General features: G+C 47.5%; 1 protein-coding gene across 1 annotated transcript in view; it reads right to left on the reverse strand.

Moving 5' to 3' along the window:
• Window positions 1-238: 238 nt before the first annotated feature.
• LRPAP1 (LDL receptor related protein associated protein 1) overlaps window positions 239-14769 on the reverse strand; it is a 43653-nt gene continuing 29122 nt past the window's right edge. The window contains exons 5-8 of the mRNA XM_069744756.1: window positions 4839-4994; window positions 3798-3880; window positions 3535-3711; window positions 239-695 (exon numbers count right to left, since the gene is read on the reverse strand). Of these exons, the coding sequence (XP_069600857.1) occupies window positions 627-695; window positions 3535-3711; window positions 3798-3880; window positions 4839-4994 (485 nt within the window). The 3' untranslated portion in view covers window positions 239-626. The remainder of the gene's footprint in view (window positions 696-3534; window positions 3712-3797; window positions 3881-4838; window positions 4995-14769) is intronic.

Here is a 14769-nt window from a genome sequence, read left to right on the forward strand (position 1 = left end):
ACTGGCGGTGAAATGATGAACTTAGTTTTTTGATTTGGTCAGTTTATGCCAAAATGACCTTCAAAACCCTGCGCCATAAGGTGTTCCGGTATATGCCTGGCAATGGTAGGCTCACAGAACTGCCGAAATAATAAGTTCTCGATAATCCAGTAGCACGGTCACCGCCAGAAAGGTTTGATGGGACGCAACGCAAAGAACATATTGAGGTTTCAATAATTTCATACAGATACGGCAAAGGTTTCTTGGAAAATTTTTAATTACTATCACAATCATCCGATCTCTAAAAGGCAACTGAAACTCATTCGGCTCCAGAAAATACAAAACACAGCGTGAAGAATATATACACGATCCAAAATTTCTACAATGTGGCTACTAAAGAGAATTTTCGGCAACTCTATGAATGTTAGAAGATTTGGAATAACGATTCGGATTTTCTAGAGAAATGCGTTTGGACAGACTGAATGATTCCCCTCAAAAGCAGCCACGGGCTGTCCGGGGACGGAGATAACATCTGTCACGGAGAGTTTCCAGCATTCCCGACAGAAGCAGGGCTCTCTCCACACAACGGTGGGGAACACTTGATTTGGCCTTTTCTATGAAATGTCTCTTTTCACCTCCATCGTCGATCACAGCTCGTTGTGAGGGAGGCCATCCTTAAACACGCGGCTTGTTAAATCCTGCAGATGCTTCTTTACCTAGGCAGGATGAGAACACAGAAATATGTGTTACTGTCCTTAATTGTCTGGATTGGCCTGACCGCTATGCAGAGAGGATAGGCCAAGCTGGAAAATAATGTGAAAAGTAGAAAAAAAAAAACGCAAAGCATAAAGCGGAGGAATGGAGCGAAGAAAAGAATTTGCTGCACAAGATAAGTGGACTATTGACGGAGTTTATTCATTTATTGATCTGCGGCAGGAGAAAAAAAACTAGAATGGCAAGACCTGCTTCTTCCTAATGTTCTTTATCTATAGATCACAGAAACATAAATCCTCAGTTATCGGATTCTGCAGTTAGCAAAAGACACCAACACAGCGGCTATAGGAGCAAACGGTACAAACTTATTAATGAAACCCACTTGCTAAGATGTGCTTTTATTAGCCCCCAATTACATTTAAATAGTTGCAAAAAGAAGTCCTCAAAAAGGTGGGCGAATCTTAACACTAGTGATGAGCGAGTATACTTGCTAGACAGCCTGAATACATGTGGGGATTCCCTAACAAACAGGCAACCCCCACATGTATTCAAGATGTCTAGCAGCCGTACATCATGCAGCTGCGTCGACAAGCTAAATCTCTGAGCATGCTCAGGAAATCTCGAGTAACGAGTATACTCGCTCATCACTACTTAACACTGCTTCAGCCAAACTCTAATAGTGGAGTGATGTAGATATAGCAGATTGTAGGTATAAGCCCCAACTACAAGGGGCATCGACAGCAAGGACATCATCCCCATCTTCACTGCCTACTGCTTCTTGTTTACATTCACACTGCTGCTATAGGGGGCTCCAGACTACACATCCAGACTGCTGCTATAGGGGGGCTTCAGACTACACATCCAGACTGCTGCTATAGGGGGGCTCCAGACTACACATCCAGACTGCTGCTATAGGGGGGCTCCAGACTACACATCCAGACTGCTGCTATAGGGGGGCTTCAGACTACACATCCAGACTGCTGCTATAGGGGGGCTCCAGACTACACATCCAGACTGCTGCTATAGGGGGGCTTCAGACTACACATCCAGACTGCTGCTATAGGGGGGCTTCAGACTACACATCCAGACTGCTGCTATAGGGGGGCTCCAGACTACACATCCAGACTGCTGCTATAGGGGGCTCCAGACTACACATCCAGAATAGAGATATATATGGAATGGTTCAGATATTACTACAATGGTATGTTACCTAACTAGCAAATAAATGTTAAAAAGCGATTAATAAGACTTGAACAAAAGTACGTTTCTTTCGGTATAAACACTAGGTCAGAAAACATCTCAATGGCGGCTGCCCTTTACCATCATGCTTATGTGCAGGTGAATACAGCATGTTAATAATGTGGGCTAAGTACATCGGCCCCATCAGGCAAATGTCAGGAGATGAAGAACCTCACTGCTGGCGAATACAGATGGTGTTTTCTGTTGGACATTCACAGCAATAAACCTTGTTCTGGAGCTTATAAAAAGACAAGGATGTGTTGGGTTATGTACAAACATGACAGACCAAGGAATCACGGAGGATTTTGTGTTCAAGTCGACAGCCGCTTAAATCCTTTCAAACAAACACATATTGTCTTATGATTAAATCAAACGATTTGATCAAAATACAGAACTTTCTATAGCATGAATTACGAGCTGCCTTCCGTCCTTTCAGTAAATTCTTACAGTCTCCATGACATAACCCGACACATTTTTTCTTAAAACTCTACATTGTGTCGCTGTTATTCCCCTTGAAAAAGTGTGAAGAAACTGACTACTGACTACTATTCCCAGTCCCCTAAACACACCGACACTTTCCCTCGATCGGAGAGCAGCTACACTGTTAATCCCCTCCGCCTTCCCTCTTTCTTCAGCTCATCGGTTATTGAGAGGGTTTCTGACTAGTGATGAGCGAATATACTCGTCACTCGAGATTTTTTAGTGCTCGGAAAGTTAGTTTTTCATCGCCGCAGCTGAATGATTTACACCTGTTAGCAGCATAAGTACATGTGGGGGTTGTCTGGTTGCTAGGAAATCCCCACATGTACTTATGCTGGCTAACCGATGTAAATCATTCAGCTGCGGCAAGAAAAACTAAATCTCTGAGCACTAAAAAATACTCGGAGGACCCCGGAGCGTGCTCAGGAAATCTCGAGTAACGAGTATATTCGCTCATCACTATTTCTGACCATTTACAGATGTGGCAACAGGTTAAAAAAAAATGGGGAAGGTAATACCTTATTCTAAAAAGTTGCAAACATTTTATATATTGAAAAGCACCAATTTATGAAAAAAAAATGTATAAGGTGTTTTTTCACCTCGCAACGTAATGACAATAAGATAGAACATCACTTTGGGTGTCCAACGACTGGGACCCTCACTGATCCTGGGAAATAAGTGAATAGTGTAGCTCTTCTCCTAATTTTTCCCTCCTTGTTGTGTAGAAGCTGCAGTCACCTCTATTCACATAAAGACGACCTATAACTGGATTAAATTTAGATTTGAGTTCCTTTCCCAATTGGGGCTGTTCCACAGATTCTAGAGCAGTTATTCTTTTTCTTCTGTGCCACTCCATTCTAAAGTTATGCCCCGCGTGATAAAGATGCACATTTTCCTTTCAACCTACTGGGCGTGTACCACAGAACTTCGGTGGGCGTGGCAGTATTTTGATTGGTCAATGTCAGAGGATAAAAAAGAAAACGCCCACAAGGGGTCATAAAACACCCAAACCCAGTAAATCACACATTTATGGTCTGCCCTACCAATATACCAAAAAATGTAAGCAGCTCATAAAAAAAATCAAACAAAACCCCCCCCTCCCCCAAACTTGTGGATACAGACCTTATACCCCAGCTCCTTGATCTTGTCTGTGAGCGCATTATATTTTGCTTTACTCTTCTTGATATGCTCTTTGTCCCCAGAGTCTGCAATGTGCTTCAGTTTCTCCTGTGAGATTTCAAGCTGCTTCTGATAATGTTGATGTTTCTCGATTTTCGTTTCAAAGTGTTTCAGTTCCTCCTGAAGAAAAATAAAAAATGAATATATGCAAATTTTACTTTTTTTTTTTTTTTTAAATAGCAGTGTTTTTTGTTATGTTCCTTTACCTTGAATGATTCCAATTCACTGGGAGAGAAGTTTGCGCTCCTTGCCATGTCCCACAAGTCATTAACCCTTGGCTCGTTAAAATCTGAAATAAGAAACAAACAATTCACAATTTTCATAAAATATTTACTTTTGCCTTTTCCTTCTGGCAACATCTTTCATATGACTGCTTTTTTTTTTTTTGTGGGACAAGTTGTAGTTTTGAATGACACCATTAAAAGTAAATGTTTAGCTTCAGTTATTGTGAGTGCCAGAACCATTCCATTTTTCAGTGTATAGAGTTTCTTTGCGGGATGAGCTGTTCTTTTTATTGGTACTTTTTGGTGTCCACAAGAATTTATGATCCCTTTTTTTGTGGGGGTTGGGCGCACAAATGCGATGACGTCCTCTTCCTTGCTTCTGTCGCGGCTCCTGCGCAGGTGTACTTTGTCTGCCCTGTTGAGGGCAGAGTAAAGTACTGCAGTGCGCAGGCGCTGGGCTTCTCAGACCTTTCCTGGCACCTGCGCACTGCAGTACTTTACGCTACCCTCAATAGGGCAGACAAAGTACGCCTGCGCAGGAGCCACGACAGAAGCAAGGAAGAGGACGTCATCGCATGAAGATGGGAGGCGCTGGACCCGGACTGCGACACCCATCAGACCGGACCACCACCCAGGTGAGTATAATCTAACTTGTTTTTCATATCTTTCAGGGATACATCGGGGGCTTATCGACAGCATTACAGAATGCTGTAGATAAGCCCCTGATGGCGGTTGGCCGAAGCTTATATACCAAAATGCTAGGTCCCAGCAATCGGCAAATCAGGATGGATGATAAAAGGGGTTGTTCCATCTTGTCAAGTTAAGTATTATAGAAGATTTAACTTGGGGTTCAATAAAAGTGAAGATGATAAATAATGTGATGGATTTACAAAGAGACTCAACTTTTAAAAAGTACATTTCAAGTAGAAAGCGCACTGAAAAATGGTCACTTTACGATCTACGTTGGAAAAAAATTAGGCTCTAAAATGGAATTTCGTCATGAATCATGTGTCGGACACTCACCTCTTTCGCCATTGAAACCTTCATGACTTATTTTCCGAAGACGGTCAAATCCTTGGTTTATGCTCCGAAGTTTCTCCTTTAAATCTGTGTGTTTGCTGTGCAGGTCTTCTGCCTTAATCTCATTTTCATCAGGGCTGATAATATTTTTGTGGATTTCTGTTACCAAACAAATAGAGAAAATGGAATAAAATGAGAGTCGTGTGTCCACTCCGCTGTGCAAGTCTGTGTCCTAGAAATTTAATCTAATGATAATGTACAAATTACGGTTTTTTGAATGCCGGTGTACCAGCTTTATTTTTGAAGCAGAGGGCGCTTTAGGAAAATACTGGTGGCGTTTCCCTGAAACTTCTTTTCTGTTGTCTTTTACGGCCAGAAATTTTTAAAAAATGCCATAATATAGAAGGATAAAAATAAAGCAAAACAAACAAACATACACACACACACACACACACACACACCTTTTACCTATAAATGTATAAAAATTGATAAAAAGCTTTTATGCCAGAATTCTTGTGCAAAAAGCTTTGCATAGTTGCAAATGTTGGCGCAACACAAGGCTGCGCTAAAATTTTGCAACTTTTGGTGGTCTCACGGTTTTCTTTTTCCCAGTTCAGACAAAGTGGGCAGACCCGTGGCGGGAAAGGGGCATGGCAATCCCCACTTAGCATAAATTCAGGTCTAGCAGTGGCATTCCTTATGCCACAAAATGTTACTCCAGTGCCCAGATCGGAGTATGATCTGTGGTTACGTGTTCGAATCTCAATAAATCAGGAGCGTTGGGCTGGTATACATGATTCTGGGCCTTTGATTGAAAAAGATGCCATGCTGATGGTAAGTACGGACTTAAAAAATAAAATGGAGAATACCAGACACAAAGCACAAGTGGGAAATGTGTTGCATATTCCGGCTTTCAGAAAAGTCAACAGCACTCAGACATTGTGGGACAATAAAAAGATTACCTTGGGACATACAGATAATGGTTACTGTATCATTATAACATGGAGGATCATAGGAGAAACTGACAAACCAACGGGGTAATAGGATACAGTATTAAATGAAAAAACACAATGACTTCTGGCATAGTCCCTCCAAAGCATAAGCCTGCAGTGGCTGCATAAAAAAAAATGAGGACAGAAAGTCCAACTAACTCACCACCAACTGCGTGGATCACATTGTCTATATGCATTAATGAAGAGGAGTAAAAACATCCGGCTCCAGAAAAATCATGTTTGACCTTATTGAAGAACCCACATAAAATAGAACAGATACAAGTACAAAAAAAGAGTGACGCGTTCTGTATCATGTATATCTATGTAAAAGGATCATAAGTGATTTGAAACACGTCACTTTTTGCATTGTTGTAGTTTGAGGTTTTACTTCTCTGCAGTTGTAGACTCCACCAATTTTTTTTTTTTTTTTTTTACATATACCAGAAAAAAAAAAAAAAATTCAGAAAAGCCACACAGTCTACACCCTTTCCAGGGTAAAAGAAGAGCCTAGTTCCTACATTTCGAAGATTCTCTTTTCAAACAGAAGACTATGACAGCACTCGGATGTCATCGGTGTGCTGCATGTCTCCATTTTTCCAGCTCTTTAGTTTTTTCTGCAAACACGCAGCACACCAAACGCAATGGACGTATGAACTGTGGCAGACTATAATGGTTACGTGGATAGAACAAGTACAAGAAAAATGTAAGTCTGAATGAGGCCGTAGCGAGCACCCTTGTGTGTGCTTAAAGGGTCCATCCTTGCTTGTGGATGATAGATAAGGTAGACACCAGGGCATCGAAAAAAAAAAAAAAAAAAAAGGTTAGACTACCTTCAGTCCAAATAATTCTCTTGCTTCCAAGAAGAATATACGATCCATACCTGGCAATAGAAAGTTTAGAAGGTCTTACCCTATATCCTTGGGGCCACAAGGAGGACTAAAATTGCATAGGATCTCGCTTTTTTTTTTTTTTTTTTTCAAATGCTCTTATAAGGAAACATTGCAGTTATCAATGATTATTTCAGAAGCAGAAGATGCCATGGAGCCCAAAGACTAATAATCACATAGGTGATAAAATAATAATAAAAAAATATATGCAAAAATATAATCACAAATACAAGATCGGGACCACGGAAATGGTCTTTTCATCTCGTGTTGCTACTAAATGTCCGTTTGGCTACAAAACAAATGTCAGTTAAGGTTGTGGATTAGATTTCTGAAAGTCATTTGCCAGGGGCTTAGACAAAACCCTTTACTTAGTCATCGTCACCTGTACCTCACCCCGAAAAGGGCAAGTATTATTTACCGGAGTCCTCCCGCAAAGATCAAGGAAAACACTACACTTATTCTTAGTCTTCACCCACCGCCTCTGGCACAATATTTCTGATCTTTCCGTGAAAGCTCTATATCCGGCCTTTAATGGTCTCTGCGCTGACAAATCTCCCATTCTGTCCAATGCTTTACCTCTACAAACAGAAGCTACTCTGACATGTACACGCGCAGCCTGATTGTAATTGTATTTTAATGCAATCTTTCAATCTGAGAACATGGACCGAGCAAGAAGATTAATTAAATGGTATATTCTGCAAGAAATCACAGAGGTTGTCTGTATCAATAGAGGTTATGGATGAAACTGCAAATAGATTAAGCGTGCTCAAGGGGTTTTGGCGTTTGCTGCTCACAAGTTTTTAGTCTTTGGACCCCATGATTAAAGGGAACCTGTCACCCCGTTTTTTCAGATTGAGATATAAATACTGTTAAATAGGGCCTGCGCTGTGCGTTACAATAGTGTATGTAGTGTACCCTGATTCCCCACCTATGCTGCGAAATACATTACCAAAGTCGCCGTTTTCGCCTGTCAATCAGGCTGGTCAGGTCAGGTGGGCGTGGTGACATCGCTCTTTTCTTCCCCAGCTTTCCGTTGGTGGCGTAGTGGTGTGCGCATGTCGCAGTGACAAATCCACTGCGCGCACGTGAAGAAGCAGCGCGCGATCTGCGCTATTACCCCCTGTCATCGGTGGGGGCGGCCATCTTCCTGGGGCCGCGCGTGCGCAGATGGAGTGCTCTGCTGCACGGGGCTTCAGGAAAATAACCGCGGGATGCCGCGCGTGCGCAGATAGAGATCGCAGCGGCCATTTTCCCAAAGCCGAGATCGGATGGATTGAAGCCGTTGTCGGATGGATGGCAGCTAACGCATCGACTTCAATTAGTGCCACATCCTCTCAGGCACAGACCACTGGAGAGCAGCCATCTGTCTCTTCACCACCCGCCAAATTGGCCAGGCAGTCAGAGAGCCCAGGACAGGAGCCGTCTCTACTTCTGTTCTCTGAATCTCTTGGCTTGGAAACAGGGGGCCAGCCAAGCAGTATTGGAGAAATGGAAGAAGAGGCAGTGTGCAGTGATGCCCAACAGCTTTGTCTCTCTGACTCTGAAGAGGCGGGTGGGTCAGTGCCTGCGGTGACCACAGCGCAGTACGCATCTGATGATGAAACTCAGGTGCCGCTTTCTGGTGCGTACTGTGCTGCCGAGACTACCCAGGAGGAGCAGTTGGTGGCAGAGGGTAGTGGAGATGATGAGGTCCTTGACCCATCGTGGCGTGAGGAACAGGAAGGTGGTGGGAGCAGCTCAGAGGAAGAGATTCCCCTAACGGGCCAAAGAGGGAGAGGGAGGGGGAAGACTGCGGAGCCTGTAGCCTCCACTTTGGCACCAGTTAGGAGCCTGTCTCTTTCAAAAGCCAAAAAGGGCGCTCCCAAGACTTGCAGTGCCTGGTCCTTTTTTGACACAGTTGCAGATGACATTTGTTTTGTCAAATGCAAGCTGTGTCATCAGAAAGTAAAAAGAGGTAAAAGTGTCAGCAACCTCAATACCACAAATATGTGGAAACATGTGCGGACCAGGCACGCGGTGGAGTACCAAAAACACACTGAAGACCTAGGCCAACCAACAGCGGCAGCTACCACCTCTTCAGCTCGTGTTGCTTCTTCCTCCAGCTCACGCACAGCTGGTTCGGCTTCCTCCTTGGATCGCCATGGAAGAACCTCTGGCACTGTTGTCCAGAGACCTAGTGTAATTCCACCCACAGAACCACGTTCCCAGTCATCCTCACACTCCCAGCCTAGTCTACAGCCATCGGTAGTACAGGCATGGGAGAAAAGGCGGGCATTCTCGGCAAACCACCCCCGAGCACAGGCTCTGAATGCAGGCATTGCCAAACTTCTGTCCCTGGAAATGCTCTCATTCAGGCTGGTGGAGACTGACAGCTTCCGTGACTTGATGGCATTGGCAGTCCCACAGTACCAGGTGCCCAGCCGCTTTTACTTCAGCAGGCAAGCTGTCCCTGCCCTGCACAAGCATGTGGAGGGACAAATAAAACATGTGCTACTGAACGCCGTCAGTAGCAAGGTCCACCTCACCACCGATGCGTGGACCAGTCAACATGGACAGGGGCGATACCTTTCCGTCACTGCCCATTGGGTTAATGTTGTTGAGCCGGGTACAGACCGTGCGAGTGGCGCAGGACGTGTCCTGCCCACTCCAAGGATTGCAGGAATCCAGTCTGTACGCATTGACTCCTTCTCTTACACCAGTTCCTCAGATTCCTCGCTGCAGGATCCGTCACAGTCCACCTCCACATGGACCCGTGAACGTTTACCTGTTACGACTGACATGAGCACAGCCGTGGCCAAACGTCAGCAGGCCGTCTTGAAATTAGTTTCTTTGGGGAATCGAAGCCACACAGCGCAGGAGCTCTGGAATGCCCTAAAGCAGGAGAGCGATGTGTGGTTTGTGCCAGCGAATCTCCAGCCAGGCATGGTAGTGTGTGACAATGGCCGAAATCTGGTGGCAGCTTTAGGCCTTGGCAACCTCACTCACATCCCATGTCTGGCACATGTGCTCAATTTGGTTGTGCAGAGTTTTCTGAGGGACTATCCGGATCTTGATGCACTTCTGCACAAGGCCCGCCTAGAGTGTGCTCACTTGCGGCGTTCCAGCTTGGCAAGATCCCGCATTGCTGCTCTGCAGCGTCTGTTTCGCCTTCCTGAACATCGCATCATATGTGACCTACCTACCAGGTGGAATTCCACGTTACATATGTTGGAGCGGTTGTGTGAGCGGCAGCAAGCAGTAATGGAGTACCAGCTGCATCAGGCGCAAAAAAGTCGCAGTCAGCGCCGCTCAGACTTCACAACCACAGAGTGGGCCACTATGAAGGACGTCTGCCAGGTTTTGCGTCCTTTTGATTATTCCACGCGGATGGCAAGTGCAGATGATGCACTAGTCAGCATGACTGTCCCCCTTATCTGCTTGCTTCAAGAAACCCTGCAAGGGATAAGGGATGATGTGGAAGAGGTGGAGGACGAGGAGTCACCTTTTCCATCAGGTTCTGGACAGTCAGCGCCACGTGGTTCCTCACAAAGGGGTCGGCAGGGGACCCTTTGTGAGGAGGATGAGGAGGAGTCAATGGACGAGGAAGAGCTACGTCCAGAGGAGGGAGTTCCACCATTGTCCAGTGGTCAGTGTGTACAGCGAGGGTGGGGTGATGAAGAGCGGGCAGAGATCATGTCTCAAGCAGGGGACAGCGTTTCTGGGCCAGTTGGCAGTCTGCAGCACATGGTTGAGTTCATGTTGCAGTGCCTGAGAGACGACCGCCGCATTGACCACATTCTCAACGTGCCTGATTATTGGGTGTACGCCCTCCTCGATCCTCGCTACCGTGACAATATCCAAAACCTCATCCCGGCGTTGACACGGGAGCGTAAAATGCGGGAGTACCACGACACACTGGTGAATTCCATCATCTTCTCCAGTCCAACTGAGAGGAGTGCTGCTAGTGCTTTACAAAGCAGCTCAGTGCGTCGAGGCAGTGGAGGAGGAGGCTCTGTACAAAGAGGTAGCAGAAGCAGTGCCTCTGCCCAAGGCAAGCCAAGTATGGCACAACTGTGGAAAACTTTTGTGTGCCCGCCCCAAATGTCTACACCATCACCGGCGGCTCCAGTCAGCAGGAGGCAACGGTTCCGTCAGATGGTGACAGACTACATGGCTTGCCCTCTTAGTGTACTCCCAGACGGCTCTTCCCCGTTCAAGTTTTGGGTCTCTAAGCTGGATACATGGCCAGAGCTAAGCCAGTATGCATTGGAGGTGCTGGCTTGCCCTGCGGCTAGTGTCTTATCGGAACGTGTCTTTAGTGCTGCAGGTGGTGTACTAACAGACCATCGCATGCGACTATCCTCCGATAACGTTGACCGGCTTACTTTCCTGAAAATGAACCAGGCCTGGATCTCGCAGGAATTTGCCACTCCTCTGCCTGATTAAGTAATTGGGTGTCATCCAGGTCTCCTGATGTGTTCATCTTTCTACCACCTGAACTGCTATTCCTGGGCTCCAACACCGCCAGTTGCGGCTCAGAAGTGCAGGCTGCACAGTCAAAACATACGACCCAGTGTTATTGGGTTTCAGTAACGTCAGCTGATCCCCAGCTGTGTAGCCGGCAATGTGTCCTGCGACCGCCACGCTGGCACAACAACCTAAATGTAAGGGAACCTGTACCCCCCCCCCCCCTCGGCGTTTGTTACTGAAAGAGCCATCTTGTGCAGCAGTAATGTTGCACAAGGAAAAGGTAGCTCTTTTATTTTAGCTCCTTGCACACGCACAACTTAAAACTTATAAAATGTGTTCACTGATACCGTTATACCATCCCGGAGCTGGGACTTTCCTTCATAATGTGACGCAGCACAGCCGTCATTCCTACCCCCTTGGTGCCATGCGCTGCCTCCTCAGCGTTGTTTTAAGCTGTCACGGAGCCTGCGCTGTTCTGTTATCCCTTGGCCATGGCCAGTTTGCGCTGCCTGTCTTCTGACATAATTTGGTGTCAGGATGGCTGCGCCTGTGTGCCCGCGCTGCCCGAGAACCCGCCGCGCAGTGTCTTCTGATTGAATCACACTGCGAGCCTGGGATCCATGGGCATGCGCAGTGCATATCTTCACCTCGTGCTCTCGCCCATCTCCCTCCGCCTTCTTTAGACTGTGCGCCATCAGCTGATCCCTAATAGCATGCCACGGCCGTGACGCCGCAGTCTGAAGAAGAGGGAAGGAGGGGAGTGAGAGTCGAGGATATGCACTGTGCATGTCCATGGATCCAAGGCCCGCAGTGGGATTACAATAGACGACACTGCGAGGTGAGATCTGGAGCAGCGTGGACGCACAGGCACTGACAGCCTGACACCAAATTATGTCAGAAGACAGGCAGCGCTAATTGGACAGAACAGCGCAGGCTCCGTGACAGCTTAAAACAACGCTGAGGAGGCAGCGCACGGCACCAAGGGGATAGGAATGACAGCTGTGCTACGTCCCATTACGAAGGAAATTCCCACCTCCGGGACGGTTTTACGGTATAAGGGGACACATTTTTAGTGTTTACTTCTGTGTTTGCAAGGAGCATAATTAAAAGAGCAACCTTTTCCTTTTGCATCCTTAGTGCTGCACAAGATGGCTCTTTCAGCTACAAACGTCTTGGGGGGGGGTTAAAGGTTCCCTTTCAACTTGCTCCAATCAGGCTTCGGCCTACACTCTGTTCCTCTGCTCCTCCTGCTGTCCCTGGGCTCTAACACCGCCAGTTGGTGCCTGGAAGTGCTGTCTGCACAGTCAACAGTCGCTCCTCTGTTATTGGGGTTCAGTAACGTCAGCTGATCCCCAGCTGTGTGTGCGGCAATACCTCCAATCTGCTCCTCCTGCTGTCCCTGGGCTCTAACACCGCCAGTTGGTGCCTGGAAGTGCTGTCTGCACAGTCAACAGTCGCTCCTCTGTTATTGGGGTTCAGTAACGTCAGCTGATCCCCAGCTGTGTATCCAGCAACGTGTCATGCGACCGCCACGCTGGCACAACTAAAATGTAAGGGGACCTGTCCCTCCCCCCCCCCTAGGCGTTTGTTACAGAAATAGCCACCTTGTGCAGCACTAATACTGCACAAGGAAAAGGTCGCTCTTGAAATTATGCTCCTTGCAAACGCTGAACTACACACTCATGTAATGTGTCCCCTCACACCGTCCAACCGTCCCGGAGGTGGGACTTTCCTTTGTAATGTGACGCAGCACAGCCGTCATTGCTACCCCCTTGGCACCGTGCGCTGCCTCCTTAGCGTTGTTTGATTCCGTCATGGACCCTGCGCTGTTATGTTATCCCTTGGCCATGCACAGTTTGCGCTGCCCGTCCTCTGACATCATTTGTTGTCGTCCTGGCTGCGCCTGTGCGTCCACGCTGCCCGAAATCCCACCTCGCAGTGTCGTCTAATGTGATCCCACAGTGGGCCTGGTATCCATGGCCATGCGCAGTGCATATACTAGCCTCTCACTCCCCTTCTTCACGCTTCTTCAGACTAGGCGGCGTCAGCTGATCCCTAATAGCATGCCACGGCCGTGACGCCACACAGTCTGAAGAAGCAGGAAGGAGGTGAGTGAGAGGCAATGATATGCACTGCGCATGCCCATGGATCCCTGGCCCGCAGTGGGATTACATTAGATGACACTGCGAGGTAGGATCTCGGGCAGCTTGGACGCACAGGCACTGCCAGCCTGACACCTAAATGATGTCAGAAGACGGGCACCGTTAACTGTGCATGGCCAAGGGATAACATTACAGCGCGGGCTCCGTGACAGAACCAAACAACGTTGAGGAGGTGGCGCACGGCACCAAGGGGGTTGGAATGACGGCTGTGCTGTGTCACATTACAAAGGAAAGTCCCACTTCCGGGACGGTTTGACGGTGTGAGGGGACACATTATATGAGTGTGTACTTCAGTGTTTGCAAGGAGCATAATTTTAGGAGCCACTATTTTCCATGTGCAGTGTTACAGCTGTACAAGATGGCTCTTTCAGCAACAAATGCCTGGTGAAGGGGGGGTTGGGGGGGTTAAAGGTTCCCTTTCAACTTGCTCCACTGCAGGCTTCGGCCTACACTCTGCTCCTCTTTGATTCCCTGGGTTTCAACACTGTCAGTTGCCACCTGGAAGTGTTGTCTACACAGAAAAAACACTAGCTGATGTGTCAGTGGGGTTCAGCACCGCCAGCTGTTCCCCTGCTGTGTAGTCGGCAACGTGTCCAGCACAAGCCACGCTGGCACAACAGAACAAAAGCTGCCACCAGTGCAGGCTTCGGCCTACACTCTGCTCCTCTCCTCCTCCTGCTGCCCCTGGGCTCAAACACCGCTAGTTTTTGCCCGGAAGTGCTAGCTGCACAGAGAAAAACACCAGCCAATGTGTTAGTGGGGTTCAGCACCGCCAGCTGTTCCCCTGCTGTGTAGCCGGCAACGTGACCTGCAAACGCCACGCAGGCACATGAACTGAAATTAAAGGGACCCTGCCACCCACCCCAAGGTGTTTCTATGTATAAAAGCTACCTTGTACAGCAGTAATGCTGCATTTGTACAAGGTGGCTGACTTTTTCTCCTTGCCAACGTGGAACTCAACACGTAAAAAATGTGTCTCATTGAGACCATTCCACTGTCCCTGAGGTGTGACTTTCCTTTCTAATGGTACGCAGCACCACCCTTGGTAGCGCTGCCCGTCTTCTGACATCATTGGTTGGCTGCCTGTGCCTGTGCGTCCGCCCTGCCCGACACAACCCCCTCGTTGTCTCATATATTTTGGCTGCGAGGGTGTGATTGATGGGCATGTGCAGTGCATATGTTCGCCTGTCTTAACTCATCTCCTTCCGCCTTCTTCAGACTGTGCGGCCTCATGGCCGTGGTAGGCGATAAGGGATCAGCTGAGGCCGCCCAGTCTGAAGCAGGTGTAAGGACATGTGTGAGCGGCAAACATATTTACTGCACAAGGGCACGAATCCCAGCCACGCAGTGTGGTTTTTGAAAACACACTGCGGGTCTGGGATTCATGGCCATTGCTAACCGCACCGGCCAACATGAAATGAGGTGAGAAGACAGGCAGCGCTCA

The sequence above is a fragment of the Ranitomeya imitator genome, chromosome 1 (assembly GCF_032444005.1).
Source record: "Ranitomeya imitator isolate aRanImi1 chromosome 1, aRanImi1.pri, whole genome shotgun sequence".
Taxonomy (NCBI): domain Eukaryota; kingdom Metazoa; phylum Chordata; class Amphibia; order Anura; family Dendrobatidae; genus Ranitomeya; species Ranitomeya imitator.